Here is an 18,377-nt window from a genome sequence, read left to right on the forward strand (position 1 = left end):
CCATTGCGGGGACGGTGTCCGCACCCGCCGGATTGGTGCCGGAAGCGGTGCGGACCCGCCCGGTGCCGCCCCGCCCCGGCGCGCTCCCGCTGCTCCGCCCCGCGGGGACGCGCAGACCCGCCCGGCGCGGCCGGACTGTCCGGTAAGCGGCGGCACCAGCAGCGGGATCGTGAGCAGAGGCGGTGGGGCTGGCAGGGTGCAGCACGGCTGGTCCGGTCCCGGTCCCGGTGCCCCTGCCCTCCCCTCCCGGTGCCGCTCGTCCCCGCCGGTGCTGTCCCCGCTCCCCCGCGCTGTCCCCGCTCCCCGCACGCTGCTCTCACCGAGCCCCCTCCGTTCCGCTCCCTCCTCTCCCGCCCCGCCCGCGGCAGCTTCAGTCCCGGTCCCGTCCCGGCCCGCCCTGGCAACTCCAGGTCCCGGCGCGGCCGCGGCTCTGCTTCCCCCCGCTGCCTTCCCGGGGCCCCTGCCGCGGTGGGGGGGTTCAGGGCGGCTGTGCCGTGTCCCGGGACTCCGGGTCTCCCAGCATATGCTCCGGATGCCTTGGCTCCTTCGGCTGCAGGTGGAGCAATACCCAGCCCCGGGCATCCCCCAGGACCACCCCGGCACCCCGGGACGCCCGGGGGGCCCCTCTGGACCCCTCCCGGACACCCCGGCACCACCGTCCTCCCGGCCAGCAGCGATGCTGCCCGGGACGTTGGAGCTCGGCCTTTCCCCGCCGCCGCTGGAGCCCCGAGCAGGGTGGTCTCAGGTGACCCCAGACCCTGCTCTCGGGGTCACGGTGGATCCCAGACGCCGCGTGGGGCAGGGGGAAATCCAGGACCCTTCACCATCTTTATCCCTCTCTCTTGCAGCGAGGCCGCTCCATGCGCTTCCCCCGCGGCGCCTGAGCCCGGTAGCCCTCGGCAGGTGAGAGACGCGGGGCTGGGGGGGGACCAGGTGTGTGTCCCTGTCACCTGGCTGGAGCCGTCCTGCACCCACCCGCTCCCCGCGAGCGGAGGGGTCTGAGGGGTCCACAGGACCAGGAAGGGGACTAGGATCATCCAGCCACCTGCCACCGTCCTGCTCCCCCTGAACGGAGTGTCCGAGGGGCCTGGGGAGTCGCACGGTGCCCGCTGAGAGCCGCCGGTGCCGGGGCACTGCCCCTTGCGAAACCATCCGGCGTTGAGCAACGCCGGGCACGGCTCCAGCCCGGGGCTCTCCCACGGAGCGTGGGCTCCCATGGCCCCACAGCGCGTCCCCAGGGAGAGTGCAGCAGGTTGGGATGGGAACAGGTTTTGGGGGCTGCGTTGCCTGTGGCTGCCCCTCTTCCCAGCTGCAGAGACCCTTTCGGTCTTCGATACGGTGTCAGGAGTTGGGATCGCTCCGTAGTGGAATTATGTTGGCAGCTCCCAGTGCTGCGGGAAGGGCTCCGTGCCTGCCCCGTCCCCCCACGGAGGAGGGCTCCAGTGGGGACCCTGCTGTCGAGCCTTTCGGGGTCGCTGCACCGCTTCAAGCGGTTGCCAAAAAAACCCGGGATGTGATCGTTCTAACGATCCACTGGCACCGGCACCTGCGCCTCCCCGCCGGCAGCCCTTCCGCCCGTGCTCCCGGGGGCTCGGGGGCCAGGAGCGGGGCTGGCCCCGTGCCCAGGTAGGTCTGTACCTGTTTTGTCACCTGTCCTGGGCGGGCAGCGATGCTACAGGAGATGGGGCTGGCAGAAGGGTCCAAAGGACGGGTTGGGGGACCCTCCTGGCACCTCCTGTGCCCTGGGAAGGACTGAGGGTGACCCAGGTGCCACCCTGCCTGCGGATGCCATCCCGGCCGGCGGAAGGGAGGGGACCGTGGGAGCCGTGTCCCCGTGCTGTCCCCGTCGCAGCCCCCACAGTCACAGCCTGTCATTAGACGGGACGTGGTGGCCGCAGGGACCGGGCTGGCTGCCCGAGGACGCCGCACGGGGCATTCCAGGGGCGTGAGGCCAAGGGGGTGGCCACAACCCTCGCCCGACGTGGGACCCTGCGCTTATGGCGGGGGTCATGTCCCCTGTGTCCCCAAAGACGCGTGGGGCGGGAGTGGGGTCGCCACGGGAGCCACGGCGAAGGACTTGGCAGAGCTGCGCTGTTTGGATCCGGGGCTGCTCCACGGAACAAAGCCTCGCGCTCCCGCCGCTGCTCCCGCGGGTTGTTTTCCTCCTGAGCCGGTATAAAACTCCTGGCAGCGCTCGGCAGCTCCGGGCACAGTGCGGCTGCCCGCGGTCCTGCTCCGGACGGGCCTCACCCCTGCCGTGCCGGGGATCCCACGCCATTCCCGCTGGGCAGGACCCCGTCCTCGGGAGGTGGGAGCGGCAGGAGCTGCTGCAGCCTTGGGCTTACCGGGCCGGCGTGTGATGGGGTGAGTGTGGCCGACGCTGTGCCGGGACCGGGGGTGGCACAGCGGCAGTGATACCTCCCCGGTGGGCTCCGACAGCCGTGGGTGGGTGGGCGTCGCCCAGACCTGCCGTAGGTGACAGAGCGGCTGTCCCTGTGGCCAGACCACCCCCTCAAAGAGGTGCTATCCTGCAGGGACCAAGCTGTCAATGCTGGTGCATGTCCCCACAGGGTTGTGGGGAGCAGCTGTGCCTGTCCCCTCCTGGCCTGGGATGAGACAATGGGGGGGGACCACCGATGGCAATGGCAGGAGCCTCTTGCGGGTCTGGTGCTGCCTGGGGGGAGGTCTTGACCTCTCTGAGGTGGCAGTGTGGTGGTGGGGGGTACCCTGGCACATCGGTGACAGTGGCAATGACAGTGGTAGGGGCACCACATGGGTGCAGAGCTGTGATTCATCTCAAGATCATGGTAGTTTTGGTAGGTGGGCAGGGGGGTGTGGTGGGAGGGAGGCGAATATTTTTGGTGTTGGTTTCCAAAGTTTCAGTGAATGAAGCTCTGCCAGGCGGGAGCCAGTGGTGTCTGGCCCAGCTCCGTTCCGTGGTGTCCCAAGGTGATGAGAGGGTGCAGGATCCCAACTGCCTCTGCTGGGTGGGATCTGGGGGGCTCACGGGGTGCCAGTATCTCCCAGGGGTCTCCCAGAGCAGCCAGGTGAGCTGGGGCGGGGAGCAAGGGGCAAGGGGCTGCAGGGAGCTGGGGGGACTCCCATCCTTGGGGGTGGGCAGAGTGCTGGGGCACCCACTGGGCCTCCTCCATTTCGGGGTGCAGGGAACTGGGGGTCTCCTGACTTCCCTGGACATGTCTGCCCAGGCGATGGGCGCAGCCTGGGCTGTGCTGGCCTCGCCCCAGCCATTCCTCCTGCCTGGCACATGCTGTGCTGGGGGGTGCTGCCAGCAGGGAGGCCACAACCGACACGGTGTGTTCCTTGTCACCGAGGGGGCAGCTGGTGTCACCACCGAGACTGGGGAACGTGGTGCAGGGGTCACCATCAGCCTTGGTGCCAGTGTGGGCACAAGTGTGGGTGGCACATGTTTGTGTGCTGAGCCATGGCAGGGATCTGCCGAGTGACGTGGTGGTGGCAACAGACGTAGTGACAGGAGTCATGGTGCTGCTGGTAGTGGGGGCACCGGCATGGGAGAGTGGGCAGGAGGACACTTGCTGCCCTGGGGGTCCCCTGCTCCCAGTCTTGTCCCTTCTCATGGGATTTTGGGTCTGTGCTATGGACATGGTTGTCCTGGTGTGGATGTGGGGACTGGCTTCCCAGGACGTGGGTGTCCCGGTGTGGACGTGGTTGTCCCAGTGTGGACAGGCTGCCCAGGACACAATTGTCCTGGTGTGGACATGTGTATCATGGTGTGAATGTGCTGCCTGCAGTGCGGGTGCCAGCATTCATGCGGGTCCTGCTTCCCACCGCGCTCAGCCCACTGCCCCAGCGCTGCAGAGGTGGGTCCAGGAGCTCCTGGGCCCTCTGGGGCAGCCCCAAGGCAGTGTGGGGCCAGGGCCGAGCCCTCTAATCGCCTCAGCAGCTCAGGCAGGCCAGGGCCGGTCCCAGGAATGTGACTCCGGTGGCGCAGGAGTGGCCGTGGCGGCGGAGCTGAGCACCCATGGCAGCGACAGGTCATTCCCGGCGTGGCCAGTGCTGGCAGCCGCTCGGGATCGCGGTCCTGCCCCGCTTATCGGGGCGGCCCGGCCTTGCACAAGGAGCCATTGTGCTGTGGGGCCGAGCGCGGGGCGCGGCTGGTGCTGGTGCCAGCACCGACACCGTCACGGTCCTGTCGCCGCCGTGGCCGCGGGTGTGTGTCCCGACCCTTCTTCCCGGGAGCAGGGCAAGGTGCTGGCACTGCAGCCATGTGGTGACGGTGGGACTGTCCTGGGGTGTCTACTCCGGATCTGTCCCCCCATCCCAGGGTGCCAGAGCGTCCTGGGAGTGGGGTTGGCCATAGGGCACCAATCAAGGCTTGTTCTGGCCCCTTTCCACAGGGCTGGCGTGAGCCCTGAGCTGTTCCCGGCCACTGCTCGTCCGTGACTCAGCGACTGCCATGGAAAGCAGAAGTGTCCCCCCCCCCGTGCCCCTCCCCAGCTGTCCGTCATCCTTTCCAGCGGGGTCATGCCCCCGGCTCCTGGGCGCCACATGTCCCCAGTGTCACCATCCTGCCGTAGCACCTGGGGGCCAGGGGGCCAGGACCCGCTTTTTGGGTGTTTTGGTGAGAGCACGATGTTCCCGAGAACAATCCCAGTGTGTTCCCAAACTAATCCCAAGCTGCCCACAGGACTAAGCCCAAAAAGCTGCTTAGTGCCGGGAGCAGCGATACCATCCCGCACCAGTGCCCTGGCATCCACCGAGGTGGTGGCCCAGCACCACGTCCCCCCCGTGGGAGGGTCCCATCCTGAATTTGGGGGGGGGGGGTTGAATGCTGGCGGCGGCTTGGCGGGCGCCCCAGGAGAGCGGCGTGGCAGGGCGGATAATCTGCTTGCTGGAATGTGGATGTGCTGGCTCTGGCCCCGGACGGGAGCAGGGATTAGGGAACAGCCGGAGCAGGGTAGCACCGAATTTTGGGGAAAGGTGGGATCCAGGGCCATGGTGAGGCTCGAGGAGCCACAGCCTTGGCATTCACTGAGGCCACGACTCCTCAAGCCTCACCACAGCCACCGTGCTGGCACCCCAGCAGTGATGGTGACGAGGATGGTGATGCCACTCATGTGAGACGCAGTCATCCGTCACCACCCTCCTCAGTCCCCACCGTCACGTGGGGCCAGCTCCCGTGGCAATAAACCCAGCACACCGGTGCCAGAGGGGTCAGCGCAGGGCCCGGGGAGCTGCCAAGGGGCAAATGTGGGTGGAAGCTGGGTTGGGCTGGGGAAACTGGGGGGGTTGTGGGGTTTCAGGAGGGTCGGGTGCTGCTGTGCCCCCCGAGTCTGGCACCCTGCCTGCACCCCACAGGGTTGGGTGCTTGCCCGGGGTCCCGCTGCCCCGACTCCGCTCCCCTCCTGGCGTTTGTCTTGGCCACAGCTCTCCCATTCCAACCGGTGGCCAAGACAAACCAGCCCGGAGCCAGCCCAACCCGAGGAGGGGCAGCCCCGGCCCCTGCCTGCGGCACTGCTCCGAGGGGACCCCCTGATCCCCCTCTGTGTTCCCAGGTTATGCTGCCCCGACAGCATCCCCTGAGCCCCCGCGAGAAGGAAAAGGGCTAAGCCGGCTGTGCCGGGGGCCGTGCCGGCACCATGACCCACTCCCAGGTGTCTTCTGAGCTTCACCACATTGTCTCCTCAGCCTTCCAGAGCGTAAGTGCCACCGCGGGGGCGGGCCTCATGGCTGGGGGGGATGAGAGGCTGCACCCCCTGATGCTGCCTGGAGGGGTGACGGGAGTCATGGCTCAGCCCTCCTGCCGTGGTGCGCCTGGGGATGCCCGGTTGCTGCGCTGTGGGGTGCTGGCAGTGCCCATAGCACCTGCCCCACTGCTCAGCTGTGGGGCAGGGTTGTGGGGTGCTGGCAGTGTTGTGTGGTACCTGCCCTATTGCTCAGCCATGGGGCAGGACTGCCCCACAGCAGCTCCCCGGGGCAGGCCAGGCCAGCTGTGCCAGGGTGGCAGGTGCCCTTGGGGCCAGCACGGTGCCAGTGCCGCTGGTGGCACGGCCGTGGTGATGCCCGCGGTGCCGGCACTGCCCTGGCGACAGGTCCCGGGCCGAGTTAATGATTGACCCCCGTGTCGTGCCGCGGCTGCCCGGTGCCGTTGGCAAGTCCCTGTCGCGCGCACGTGACCGGGGATGGGACTGGCCCCATCCTAATGGAGTTCCTCCTGGGCTCCCAGGTAAACTGCGGCCTAGAGGGGCTGTCGGGGGGCTCTCTCTGCAGTGCCAACCCCGGGCACCGTGCCCACCTGTGCCAGGGTCACGTCAGGTGCCGGACGAAGGAGTGTGTTGGGTGCTGCTGGGGTGCAGGATGGAGCCCGGCAGGTTTGGGGCCATGGGGCCATGGCCAAAGGGGCCTGAGGGGTCGGGGGGATCAAAGGGGTCGTGGAGATGGTGGAAGGGATGTGGCAGGAGTGGGGGGATGCAGGTGCAGGACGTCGCTGACGCCACTGCTGCCATCACGTGGCAGGCTCTGTGTGCCAGGGTGGTGGGTGTGATGGGGTGGTGTGGGTCGTCACCTGGGTCACCCCCTGTGTCACCCTCTGGGTTACCCCCCTGGGGGGCCCTGTGATCACTGTGCGGTGGGGGCGGGGATGGGGAACCTGTGCTCATACATGACACCTGGGCTGGGATTCGTGTGGGGTGGCCGTAGCACAGCCCTGGACCAGCAAGTGCTGTGGGGTGCCCACTCGGGGTGGTGGGAGCTCCCCCCACTGCCCGGCGTGTCCCTGCAGGCAGATCGTGGTGCCCGGGGTGCCCCTGTACCCCCCTGCCCCCCACCCCAGGTCCAGGACCTGGGTCCCAGGGTCACTGGGAGGGGGCCGTGGCGGGGGGGGGCGGCTGCGCAGCCCCCGCAGGGGCCGTGGGTGCAGCACTGGGAGGGGATTTACCGAGGGAGCCGTGCAGCACCGGGGCATTGGAGCGTGACCGTGGGGTCGCTGCATTCCGGGGGAAGAATCTGAGCTCGGCGAGGGGAGCCGGCTGCTCGGGGGGGGCCGCGGCTCGGCGGGTGGGGCTGATGCGTCCCGGGGTGTTGGTGCGTCCCGAGGGGCCGGAGTTGGCGGGGGGATCGGCGCATCCCGAGTGGGACCGGTGCATCCCAGGGGGCCGGTGCATCCCGGGGGGAGTCGGTGCATTCCGGGGGGGCCGGTGCATCCCGGAGGGAGTCGGTGCATTCGGGGGGGGCCGGTCGCTCCGGGGCCGCCGCCGGTGCCGCGGTGCCGCCGGTGCCCTCTGCGTTCGCCGTCACCTTGAGACGGGCGCGAGGCGGCTCCGTCAATATTTGGCGAGGCCGGGACGGAGCCGCCGCCCCCCCCGGTTCCCCCCCCCCCCCCCCCCTCGCTCTCCCCCCCCGGCCCCATCCCCGGCCGGTCCCGCCGCTCCGATAAAGCGCTGCGGGAGCTGCGGCGGGAGCGGCTCCGCCATGACTCAGGTAGGACCGGCCGGGGACGCGCCCCCCGCTGTCCCCGCAGCCCCTCCCGCACTCCCCCAGCAAGTCCCCCGCAACCGCCAGCCCCGCATCCTTCGTATCCAGCCCAGCTCCGCATCGCCCGTGTCCCCGCACCCCCCCTGCAACCCCCAGTCCCGCATTCCCCGCGCAACCCCCCCCACCCCCCACTCCTCCACATCCCTCTACGCCCCCAGCCCCGCATCCCCTCCCGTCCCCAGCCCCGCCCCCCTGCCCCCGCAGCCCCTCCCCCCCGAGCCCACCCCTTGGCCCCCCAGCACCCACGGCCGGGGTGCAGCAGCAGCACTGGGTGGGGGGGCACAGCGCCGGGGCTCTGCGGGTGCAGGGGCCGGGGAGCGGGGCGGGGACAGCCCTGGGGTTGGACCGGGGGAACAGCACTGCGGGGTGTGCGGGGGGCACCAGGGCACGGCACTAGGGGTGCTGAGGTTGTCCGGGGGCACGGCACTGGTGGTGCTGGGTCCCAGTCCCTAGGAGAGCAGGGCACTGGGATGCCCAGGGGCACAGCCTCAGGGCCTGGAACTGGGGTGCTGTGGCACATGGGGTGCAGGTGACACTGGAGCACAGCGCTGAGGCTGGGGGTGCTGGGGGTGTGTGGGGGGCGAATGATGCTGTGGGTGCCTAGCCCAGGGCGCAGGGCGCGCACAGCCCTTGGGTGCCTTTGGGGGCTCCCCTGTCCGGGGCTCCCATCCCGCGGGGCTGCAGGACCGGGGCGCGCTGGGGGCCAGTGGCGTGGCGGGCGGCGGTGCCACCGGGGCCGCGTGCCCGCTCATCCCTGCTGCCGGCCCACAGCCCGAGCAGGAGGCGCCGGGTGCCGGCTCACCTGTCTTCGGGGAGGAGGAGGAGGAGAAGGACCTGAACAAGGCGCTGGGCGTGGAGCGCTTCGAGGAGATCCTGAACGACGCTCACCCCCGCAACGCTGAGGAGGCCGGGCGCAGCTACAGCGAGGAGGACTTCGAGTGTGAGCAGGGCCAAGGGCTGGCACGGAGCAGGGAATGGGCAGGGAGCAGACAGGGGGCAAGCTGGGAGTGGGGAACGGGCAGGAAATGGGCAGGGAACACAGCACCAACTCCCGGTCCCCCCAGACCACCGCCAGTCGTCCCACCACATCCACCACCCCCTCTCCACGCACCTGCCCCCTGACGCCCGCCGCAAGAAGGGGATCCCGAAAAAGGGCAAAAAGAAGGCTCGGCGGGCCTCTGTCCCTGGAGAGACCCCCACCATCGAGGAGGCCGAAGAAGATGAGGATGACGCGTGCGACACGGAGACAGAGCGGTCGGTGGAGGAGCTGCGGCAGCCCGGGCCAGCCGAGGCAGTGCAGGTGAGGGCAGGGCTGGGGTGCGGGCAGCGCTGTGCCCCCCGGCTCGGGGTGTCTGGGCACAGCTGGGGCACCAGAGGAGCCCACGGCCAGGGAGACACGGCTCCCCAGCAGCCGGCTCACCCCCTCCCCCCCCCAGTTCTTCTTGCAGGAGGATGAGGTGGCCGACCGCCAGGCAGAGGAGCCAGCAGCCCCCGCGGCACTGCCTGGCTCCCCCCCAGAGCCCCGGGGGGGCGTGACCCCGAAGGAAGCCCAGGCCAGCAGGTGAGCTGGGGTTGGGCAATGCTGGGGCTCTTGAGGAGTTGGCAGCATCCTCTGGCCGCCCCATGGCAGGGCTGGGGACTGGGCAGCCCCTTCCAGTACCCCATGACAGGATCGGGGTGCAGAGGGGGGGCTCGGCACTGAGGTGGACTCCTACCTTGCAGCCCTGATGCAGAGCAGGGGGCTCTGGGGGAGGGGGCAGCTGCTGAGGCTGCATCCCCGGGTCGCCCTGCGCCGAAGTCACAGCCGGGGCACCGAAGCTACAACCTGCACGAGCGGCGGTGCATTGGCAGCATGACAGCTGCTGAGCAGGACCGGTACCAGAAGATGCCGACAGACGAGTCAGAGGCACAGACACTGGCCTCGGCCGACCTGGACTACATGAAGAGTGAGTGGGAGGCTCCCTGTGCACCTGGGGCTGCACTGGTGACCAGTCTGTGTCGGGCGAGCAGGGCCGGGACAGTGGGTGAGGCAGTGCCAGTGGAGTGGGGCTGGGGATGGTGGGTTGGGGACAGTGGGGCCGGCAGTGCCAGATTGCCTTGTGGCTGCAGTCAAGCTGGGCTGGGTGCAGGCACTGACCCTGCTCCCAGTGCTGGGGAGAACCACAGGGGACTCATCCCTGGTGCCAGGGCTGGGCTGAGTCCCTGTGGAGTGTGGCCAGGAGCTGAGCCCAGGGCAGCTGGAGCCAGTGACGGCAGTAGCAGTGGTGGCAGCTCCCCTGGGCACTCACTGGCCCCAGGGATTCACAGTCCAGGACTCTCAGGGTGGCGGGTGACACTTTTGCTGTGGAGCTCCCAGGGGAGCGCAGCCAGGGCAGAGCCCATGTGCCAGTGAGCACATGTGGGTGTTGGCACATGGGGAGCAGGTGACCCCAGTGCCAGGAGCTACCTCAACTCCTGCTTGACACTGCTGGTGGTGACCAAGTGACCCCCCGAGTGCTGCAGCACTTGCCCCCAGCACTGGGATGGTCGCTCTGCCCTGAGCTATCCCAGGCAGGACGCATCCCACAGGTCCATGGCCGCTCATGCCAGGGCTCAGTGTCCCCTGTGCTGGGGTTTGAGAATCAGGGCCCCACAGATTTCCCACCCCATACCATTGCTGACCCCCCTCAGGTCACCGCTTTGAGGATGTGCCGGGCGTGCGCCGGCACCTGGTGCGGAAGAGCGCCAAGGCACAGATGGTCCACGTCAGCAAGGACCACAAGGAGCCCAGCACGCGGCAGCGCAAGCAGGACCGGCAACCCCACGAGGTGCAGGGTCCTGGGGCAGGGCACGGGCAGGGACGGGGGCCCTGGGTCCCAGCACTGACCGCGCTGTGCTGCAGGTGTTTGTGGAGCTGAACGAGCTGGTGGCGGACAAGAACCAGGAGCTGCAGTGGAAGGAGACGGCACGCTGGATCAAGTTCGAGGAGGACGTGGAGGAGGAGACGGACCGCTGGGGCAAGCCACATGTGGCCTCCCTCTCCTTCCGCAGCCTCCTGGAGCTCCGCAAGACCCTGGCCCACGGTAGGGAGGCGGAGACCACTCTGCGGGTCCCATGGTGAGGTGGGGTCCTGTCCCTGCTGGCCTCAGCCCCCACTCCCTTGTCCAGGGGCCGTGCTCCTGGACCTGGACCAAAAGACGCTGCCAGGGGTGGCTCACCAGGTGGTGGAGCAGATGGTCATCACGGACCAGATCCGGGCCGAGGACCGCGCCAACGTGCTGCGGGCGCTGCTGCTCAAGCACAGGTGGGCATGGGGGGCACGAACACAGCCTCCTTCCCCTGGGCTCTGCTCCCTGAGCTGCGGGGCTCACGCTGTCCCTGGGATTCTGGCAATGGCTGTGCCATTGGGCCTCCATTGACAGCCCTGGCCCTGTCCCGCAGCCACCCGAGCGACGAGAAGGAGTTCTCCTTCCCGCGGAACATCTCGGCGGGCAGCCTGGGCTCCCTGCTCGTGCACCACCACAGCACCAACCACGTGGCTGAGGGCAGTGAGCCAGCTGTCACCGAGCCCCTCATAGCCGGCCACGCCGGCGAGCACGACACGCGCGTTGACGTGGAGCGGGAGGTGGGTGCCATGGCCCCCCAGCCCTACCTCTGTCTCGGGGAAGGGCTCTGACCCCAGTCCCCCACTCTGTCCCCACAGAGGGAGGTCCTCACTCCCACGCCCCCAGCCGGCATCACTCGCTCCAAGTCAAAGCACGAGCTGAAGCTGCTGGAGAAGATCCCAGACAACGCTGAGGCCACGGTGGTGCTCGTGGGTATGGAGGGGTGGGCAGGACAGGGGGGTGGGGACCTCCTGCCGGGCACCCTGGTGACCCCTGTGCCCCTTGTGACCCCAGGCTGTGTGGAGTTCCTGGACCAGCCCACCATGGCCTTTGTGCGGCTGCAGGAGGCTGTGGAGCTGGACGCGGTGCTGGAGGTGCCTGTGCCTGTGCGATTCCTCTTCGTGCTGCTGGGCCCCAGCAGCACCCACATGGACTATCATGAGATTGGGCGTTCCATCTCCACCCTCATGTCCGACAAGGTCCGTGCCCTGGGGCACTGGGGTCCTGCCAGGGTGGGGGGCTCAGGCTGTGCCAGGTTGGGGGGTTTGGGGCTGTGCCAGGATGGGGGTTCAGGGCTCTACTGGGGCAGGGGCTTGAGGCTGTTCTGGAGAAGGAGCTCAGGGCTGGGGGTTCAGGGTTGTGCTGGTCTTGAGGCACCACTGGGTTGGGGGTTTGGGGCTGTGATGGGGGCGGGAGCTCAGGACTTGGATGGGATGGGCTGGAGGGCTCAGATTTTGCCAGTGCTGGGGTCTCAGAGACATGCCAGGATGACGGCTTGGGGTCCTGTCGGGGCTGGGGAGCTTGGGGCCACGCCAGGATGGGAGTTGGGCCTTGCCGTATTGGGGTCTCTTGGCTATACTGGGGAGGGGGCCAGGGCTCTGCCAGAGTTGGGGGCTCAGGACTGTGCCAGGGCCAGGGCCATGCTGAGGCCCTGGGCTTGGGGCTGTGCGATGCTGGGCTGTCAGGACACCACAGAGCTGTGGCATGGGCACTGACCCTGCCATGGCTCCCAGCAATTCCATGAGGCTGCCTACCTGGCTGATGACCGACACGACCTGCTGAATGCCATCAACGAGTTCCTGGACTGCAGCGTGGTGCTGCCGCCATCCGAGGTGCAGGGCGAGGAGCTGCTGCGCAGCGTCGCCCACTTCCAGCGCGAGATGCTGAAGAAGAGGATGGAGCAGGAGCGGAGGCTGCTGCTGGAGCCCAAGTCCCCTGAAGAGAAAGGTGCCAGGGCAGGGCTGGGGCCGGGGCAAGGTTTGGGAGGGTGTCCCAGCTGTTGGGGTCTCACTGTCTGTCCATCCGTGCATCTGCCCACCTCCAGCGCTGCTGAAGCTGAAGGTGGTGGAGGACGAGGCCGAGGAGGACGATGACCCCCTGAGGCGCACGGGCCGCCCCTTCGGGGGGCTGATCCGGGATGTGCGGCGGAGGTACCCGCAGTACCTGAGTGACTTCCGCGATGCGCTGGACCCCCAATGCATTGCTGCCGTCATCTTCATCTACTTCGCTGCGCTGTCGCCTGCCATCACCTTCGGGGGGCTGCTGGGTGAGTGGGGGCTGTGGAGGCCTGCCAGGGGTGGTGGGGTCACGGGGGCTTGCAGGGGGTGCTGGGTGCTGCCCGGTGCGTGTGCTGCGGGCAGGGCTGTGATGCCAAGGCCAAAGGGCCCATCCTGATGGTGTGCCTGAGCCTGTTCTGCCGCAGGGGAGAAGACGCAGGATCTGATCGGGGTGTCGGAGCTGATCATCTCCACATCGCTGCAGGGTGTCCTCTTCTGCCTGCTGGGTGCTCAGCCCCTGCTCGTCATCGGCTTCTCGGGGCCACTGCTTGTCTTTGAGGAAGCCTTTTTCACGGTGAGGTGCTGGGGTCTGCCCTGGGGGCTGGGGGAGACACCCCCGCCCTGGCCCCACTGCCCGGGGTAGACATTCCCACAGCCCTCCTGCCAGGGCTCTGTCCGGCCCCATGACCATCCTGACACCTGTCTGTCCATCATCTGTCCATATGGCTGGGCAGTTCTGCACATCTAACGAGCTGGAGTACCTGGTGGGGCGTGTCTGGATTGGCTTCTGGCTCATCCTCATCGTGCTGGTCATGGTGGCCTTTGAGGGCAGCTTCCTGGTGCGTTTTGTCTCCCGCTTCACCCAGGAGATCTTTGCCTTTCTCATCTCCCTCATCTTCATCTATGAGACCTTTTCCAAGCTGGCCAAGGTGAGCTGTGGAGGATGAGCCGGGGGGCTGTGGCAGGGCTGCGGCAGGGTGGGGCTGAACGTCCCATCCTCCTGCTGCAGATCTTCCAAGAGCACCCGCTGCACGGCTGCCTGAGCGCCAACAGCTCGGCCGAGGCCTGGGGCAACGGCAGTGTGGCTGTGACCAACAGCACAGCCCTGGGCACCAGTCCGGCTGCCCGCGGTGCCACCAAGGTCACAGGGCAGCCCAACACGGCGCTGCTCTCACTTGTGCTCATGGCCGGCACCTTCTTCATCGCCTTTTTCCTGCGCAAGTTCAAGAACAGCCGCTTCTTCCCTGGACGGGTGCGTGGGGATGGCCATGCGGCCGTGGGGCTGGGGTGAGCCTGGGGGCCGTGGGGCTGGGATGAGCCTGGGGGCCGTGGGGCTGGGATGAGCCCAGGGGGGCTGGGGTGAGCCAGGGGGACTGTGGCCAGGCTGGTGCTGGTGTTCCCCCAGATCCGGAGGCTCATCGGGGACTTTGGGGTGCCCATTGCCATCCTGGTGATGGTGCTGGTGGACTACAGCATCCAGGACACCTACACACAGGTGAGCAGCCACCCACCCACCTCCTGGGCAGGACTCCTCACCCCACAACCTCCTATGGCCACCTCTGGCTCCCAGCATCTGACGTTCCCTCTCCCTTTGAGTCTGGTTCCTGTGGGTCCCGGTGCCTCCATGGCCCCTCTCACTCTGTGGAGCACAGCCAGTGCCCTCTCAGCATTTCTGTCTCCCCCGCCCCCTGCAGAAGCTGAGTGTGCCCAGTGGGTTTTCAGTGACCGCCCCAGACAAGCGGGGTTGGGTGATCAACCCCCTGGGTGTGGAGAGTGCCTTCCCTGTGTGGATGATGGTGGCCAGCGGCCTCCCTGCCATCCTTGTCTTCATCCTCATCTTCATGGAGACCCAGATCACCACGTGAGTGCAGTGGGGCCGGGCAGGGGGCATTGGTGGGGCAAAGGGAGCCTGTGCTGTGCCAACCATCTGCCCTTGTGCCCAGGCTGATCATCAGCAAGAAGGAGCGGATGCTGCAGAAGGGCTCCGGGTTCCACCTCGACCTCCTGCTCATTGTGGCCATGGGCGGCTTCTTCGCTCTCTTTGGGTTGCCCTGGCTCGCCGCAGCCACCGTGCGCTCAGTCACCCATGCCAACGCCCTCACTGTCATGAGCAAGGCCGTGGCACCTGGGGACAAGCCCAAGATCCAGGAGGTGAAGGAGCAGCGGGTCACCGGGCTGCTGGTGGCCGTGCTTGTCGGTAGGTCTGGCCCTCAGGACCTGGGGGGACTCTGGTGCGGAGGGGGCAGCCCTGGGTGGTTGCAGTGGGGAGGGAGCAGCGTGGAGGGGGCTGGGGAGCCATGGAGGGGCTGCGGTGGGGAAGGGGCAGTGTGGGGAATTGAGCTGGGGCACCCTGAGCCCCAGACAAATTGGTGTGGTCATCCTGTCCCCAGTGGACAGAGGGATGTGGGACCCTCCCCATACGAGGGGCTTAAGTGGGCAGGGGGAGGTGGGGCTGGACGGCTGTGCTGAGCCCGCTCCCCAGGCTGACACTGCTCCGGCCCAGGGCTGTCTATCGTCATTGGGGACCTGCTGCGGCAGATCCCGCTGGCTGTGCTCTTCGGCATCTTCCTCTACATGGGTGTCACCTCCCTCAATGGCATCCAGTTCTACGAGCGCCTGCAGCTGCTGCTGATGCCCCCCAAGCACCACCCTGATGTCACCTATGTCAAAAAGGTGGGAAGAGGGCCTGGGGAAGATCCTTAGGGGCAGGACCCTTGTCTGGGACAGCAGCCAGGCTTGGGTACATGTGTGTGGGAGCTGGGGTGTCTGCAGGACAGGCTGTGGCAGAGCCTTGTTTGGGGGGGCAGAGGAGGGCAGAGTAGGGACTCTGGGGCAGCCAGACCCTGATGGGGTGGGGGGGGACCGTGTCTGGGGCTGTGGGTACCCCTGGGCCAAGCTGTGCCCGTGGTGCCAGGGGGACACAGGGCCCGGCTGAGCCTGACACCTCTCCGTGCCCAGGTGCGCACGCTGCGCATGCACCTGTTCACCGGGCTGCAGCTGGCCTGCCTGGCCGTGCTCTGGGCCGTCATGTCCACTGTGGCCTCCCTCGCCTTCCCCTTCATCCTCATCCTCACGGTGCCGCTCCGCATGTGCCTGCTCAGCCGTATCTTCACCGACCGGGAAATGAAGTGTGTAAGTACGGCCGGGAAATGAAGTGTGTAAGTGGCTGCGTCGCTTGTCCCGGGGGCAGGCGGGGAGCGGCGGCCTCCTGGGCAGGGCAGGGCCGGGGGCCCCTCGCTGCCCCTCAGCCGCCGTGTCCTGCAGCTGGACGCAGCCGAGGCCGAGCCCATCCTGGACGAGCGGGAGGGTGTGGACGAGTACAACGAGATGCCGATGCCGGTGTGACGGCGCCAGCGGCTCACGGCCCGCGATGGGCGCCGGGCACGGCGGGACCCCGCACCGCGGGGCCGGGGGCGGCGGCTGTGTGGCTGTGCCCCGCGGGGACGGGGCCCTGCGCTCCCCAGGCTCTCGGAGGGCACCTGCCAAAGAGACGCCGGCCCCAGGCTCGCCGCCGCGGTACAGCCCCTTGGACACTGCTGCCCACGCCCCGGGACAGAGCCCCCCGGCCCCCTCAGCAGCCCCTCGGCTCCCGCCCGACACTCAGGCGTCACCTGAGCCCCCCGGGGTTCATGAAACACGCAATTCAAAGGCAATAAACAGCTTTATCCCGAGCATGGGGCTCAGGGCAGAGGTGCTGGGGGGACCCCCCTGCCAAGGGAGGCCTGCTCTGAGCAGGCCCTGGGAGGCTACCGGGCTGGGGGCCGGGGCCCCCCCCCGCTGCCTTCGACTAATAAAGAGACCGGACTTTGCACACTTTTCACCAGTTTTATTGGAAAGTTCCCCCCTTCCCGAGCACCCCCCTCCTCCTGGCCCAGGCCCTGCGAACAGCCCCATGTGCACACCCACTCCCGGCCCTGCATATGATCCACTGCAGCCCCCCGGCACCCCTGCACCCCACGGAGGGGCCGGGCCCAGCCCCCATCCTGGTAGCAGTGGTGGGAGCACAGGGATACCCCAGTGCTGAGGGAAGCCCAGGCCAGGCCCAGCCCCTGCAGCAACAGACTGGGCTCAAGTGGCAGAGCCGGGGCAGGGGGGCCACGAGGGACCTTCCCCAGTAACACCCCCCCCCCCCCCACACGCACCCCTCAAGTCACACCCCAGCCCCCCATAATGGCAATAAATAATCTCACTCCCCCAGTCCCACAGCGGGGGCAGGTGCCCACAGCCTGGCCCCACAGCCTGGCCCCCCAGGACGGGGAGCATCTCCATATCCCCCTGACCCCCCGGGATGGGGGGCAGCTCCGTATCCCCCTGCACAGGGGAAGGGGCTGGCAGCACCCACCTGGCCCCCCACACCCCCCGGATCCATCCCTCAGAAGCGCAGCTCCCTCAGCTTCTGCCGCAGGTAGTGCTTGGCCTCCTCGATGCCACTCACCTTCTCCAGCTCCGTGTAGGGCAGCTGTGAGGGGACAGGGATGACGTCAGAGCGGTGACAGCATGTCTGACCCCACTTGTATCCCCAGTACCACCAGCCCACAGCCCCATTCAGCCTTCTGTGGTGGTGGGAGGAAGAACCAGGACACAGGACCCTCCCTGGAGAAGGAGGGCAGCGCAGTTCCTGCCGAGGGGATGGACACAAGCATGGACAGTGGTGTGGGAAGTGTAGACAATTCCCAGCTCCAGGCTCATCCAGCCTTAGCTCAGACCTGGGCAGGTGGTGCAGGCACACAAAGAGAGGAGTCTCGAGCCTCACCCCACCCTCAAGCCCCTGTCAGCAGCCTCCATGAAAGGCGAGAGCTAGGGGTGTTCACCTGGAAAGAGAAGGCTCTGGGGAGACCTTCTAGCGCCCTTTCCAGTGCCTAAAGGTGCTCCAAGAGAGCTGTAGAGGGACTGGAGGGACAAGAGCCTGGAGGGACAGAGCAACGGGGAATGGCTTCCCACTGACACAGGACAGGGTTAGATGGGATATTGGGAAGGAATTCCTGGCTGGGAGGGTGGGCAGGCCCTGGCACAGGGTGCCCAGAGCAGCTGTGGCTGCCCCTGGATCCCTGGCAGTGTTCAAGGCCAGGCTGGACAGGGCTTGGAGCAGCCTAGGACAGTGGAAAGTGTCCTTGTCTGTGGAAGGGGGTGGCACTGGATGGGCTGTAAAGTCCCTTCAGCTGGGTCGTTGCTGTGCCTTCTGCTGGAGGGACAGTCCTGGCCAGCCCAGCCCAAACACCAGCTCAGGGGAGAGCTGGCCCTGCTCCTGGCCTGGCTACGCTGCTGGGCAGCTCCCAGGTGATTCCTCAGCAGAATCACGGGACTCCAGAGCTCTGCACAACCACGGGGCTCTGGGCTGCTGAGCTCCAGAATGAGGAGGAGCCGGTGCTGGCATGGCCTGGCGGCAGCAGGGGTTGAGGCAGTTTGGGAATGGCTGTGGGATGGCACGGTGGATCCACTGCTGCAATCCTGGTCCCCTCTGCAGTACAAGAGTGAACAGGACTGAGGGCTCATTTCCAGTGCCATTTTCCTCAGAAAGACTCATCCTCAGGCTAAAACCACCCACAAACAAGCATGTGGGAGCTGCACATCCTAAACCAATGCCTGGAGTTTGCCAAAGGAGCTGCAACACCTGAGGGCTCTTCCAGCCCCAGCACTCGGCAGAGAGCAGCTGGGGCTGGAACCAGGGCAGGCAGGGCTCTGGCACAGAAGGTGACCCAACCTCCCTCCTGCCTCCTCGGCACATGGGATCACAGGTCACCACACGTGGACACGTGTGTCCCTCCCACCTGATTTCACCCTGAGGCCCCACACCCAACCCCGCCACCATGGCTGTGTCTGCCAGCCCAGGCTGAACACCCTCCCCTTCCCCTCATTCAGGTTGGGTCTCAGCTCACAGGACAGACTGTTCCTTGTCTCTGCTTTCCATCAGGACTGGTGACACCCACTAGCTGCATGGAAAAAGTCCTGGATGGGGTGGGGGGGGCAAGGAGACATGAGGATGAGTCAGCCCTGCTTCCTCTCA

The 18,377-nt window shown here is 67.5% G+C and overlaps 1 protein-coding gene across 4 annotated transcripts; it reads left to right on the forward strand.

The window, feature by feature from the left end:
* Positions 1-80: 80 nt before the first annotated feature.
* Positions 81-16,184, forward strand: LOC121672734 (anion exchange protein 2-like). 4 transcript variants are annotated; one of them, XM_042045527.1, is made up of 24 exons: positions 83-142; positions 849-903; positions 5,535-5,678; positions 8,284-8,452; positions 8,577-8,812; positions 8,949-9,073; positions 9,235-9,458; positions 10,183-10,319; positions 10,394-10,574; positions 10,660-10,795; positions 10,933-11,116; positions 11,195-11,309; positions 11,391-11,575; positions 12,110-12,323; positions 12,421-12,642; positions 12,799-12,947; positions 13,108-13,302; positions 13,383-13,625; positions 13,779-13,868; positions 14,068-14,234; positions 14,317-14,570; positions 14,877-15,046; positions 15,332-15,505; positions 15,638-16,184. In XM_042045527.1, the coding sequence occupies exons 3-24, from the start codon at positions 5,619-5,621 to the stop codon at positions 15,716-15,718; spliced, it is 3,711 nt and encodes a 1,236-aa protein (XP_041901461.1). In that variant the 5' UTR covers positions 83-142; positions 849-903; positions 5,535-5,618; the 3' UTR covers positions 15,719-16,184. The 4 variants fall into 4 exon arrangements, with proteins under 4 accessions (XP_041901465.1, XP_041901461.1, XP_041901463.1 ...); XM_042045531.1 differs by lacking the exon at positions 15,638-16,184 and having other exon boundaries at positions 81-142; positions 14,912-15,046; positions 15,332-15,423; XM_042045529.1 differs by lacking the exons at positions 83-142; positions 849-903; positions 5,535-5,678 and adding an exon at positions 5,827-6,205.
* Positions 16,185-18,377: the final 2,193 nt, after the last annotated feature.

The sequence above is a fragment of the Corvus kubaryi genome, unplaced genomic scaffold, assembly GCF_017639235.1.
Source record: "Corvus kubaryi isolate FWS band 111438036 unplaced genomic scaffold, C.kubaryi_AGA036_p1.0 64888, whole genome shotgun sequence".
Lineage (NCBI taxonomy): Eukaryota > Metazoa > Chordata > Aves > Passeriformes > Corvidae > Corvus > Corvus kubaryi.

What these genes read in the sequence shown, in the direction of transcription:
- LOC121672734 (XM_042045527.1), top strand. Translation starts at nt 5,619, where the DNA reads ATGACCCACTCCCAGGTGTCTTCTGAGCTTCACCACATTGTCTCCTCA. An exon ending in CCGCAAGACCCTGGCCCACG is followed by an intron (nt 10,575 to 10,659) that starts GTAGGGAGGCGG and finishes TCCCTTGTCCAG; the next exon opens with GGGCCGTGCTCCTGGACCTG. An exon ending in GCTGGTGGCCGTGCTTGTCG is followed by an intron (nt 14,571 to 14,876) that starts GTAGGTCTGGCC and finishes GCTCCGGCCCAG; the next exon opens with GGCTGTCTATCGTCATTGGG.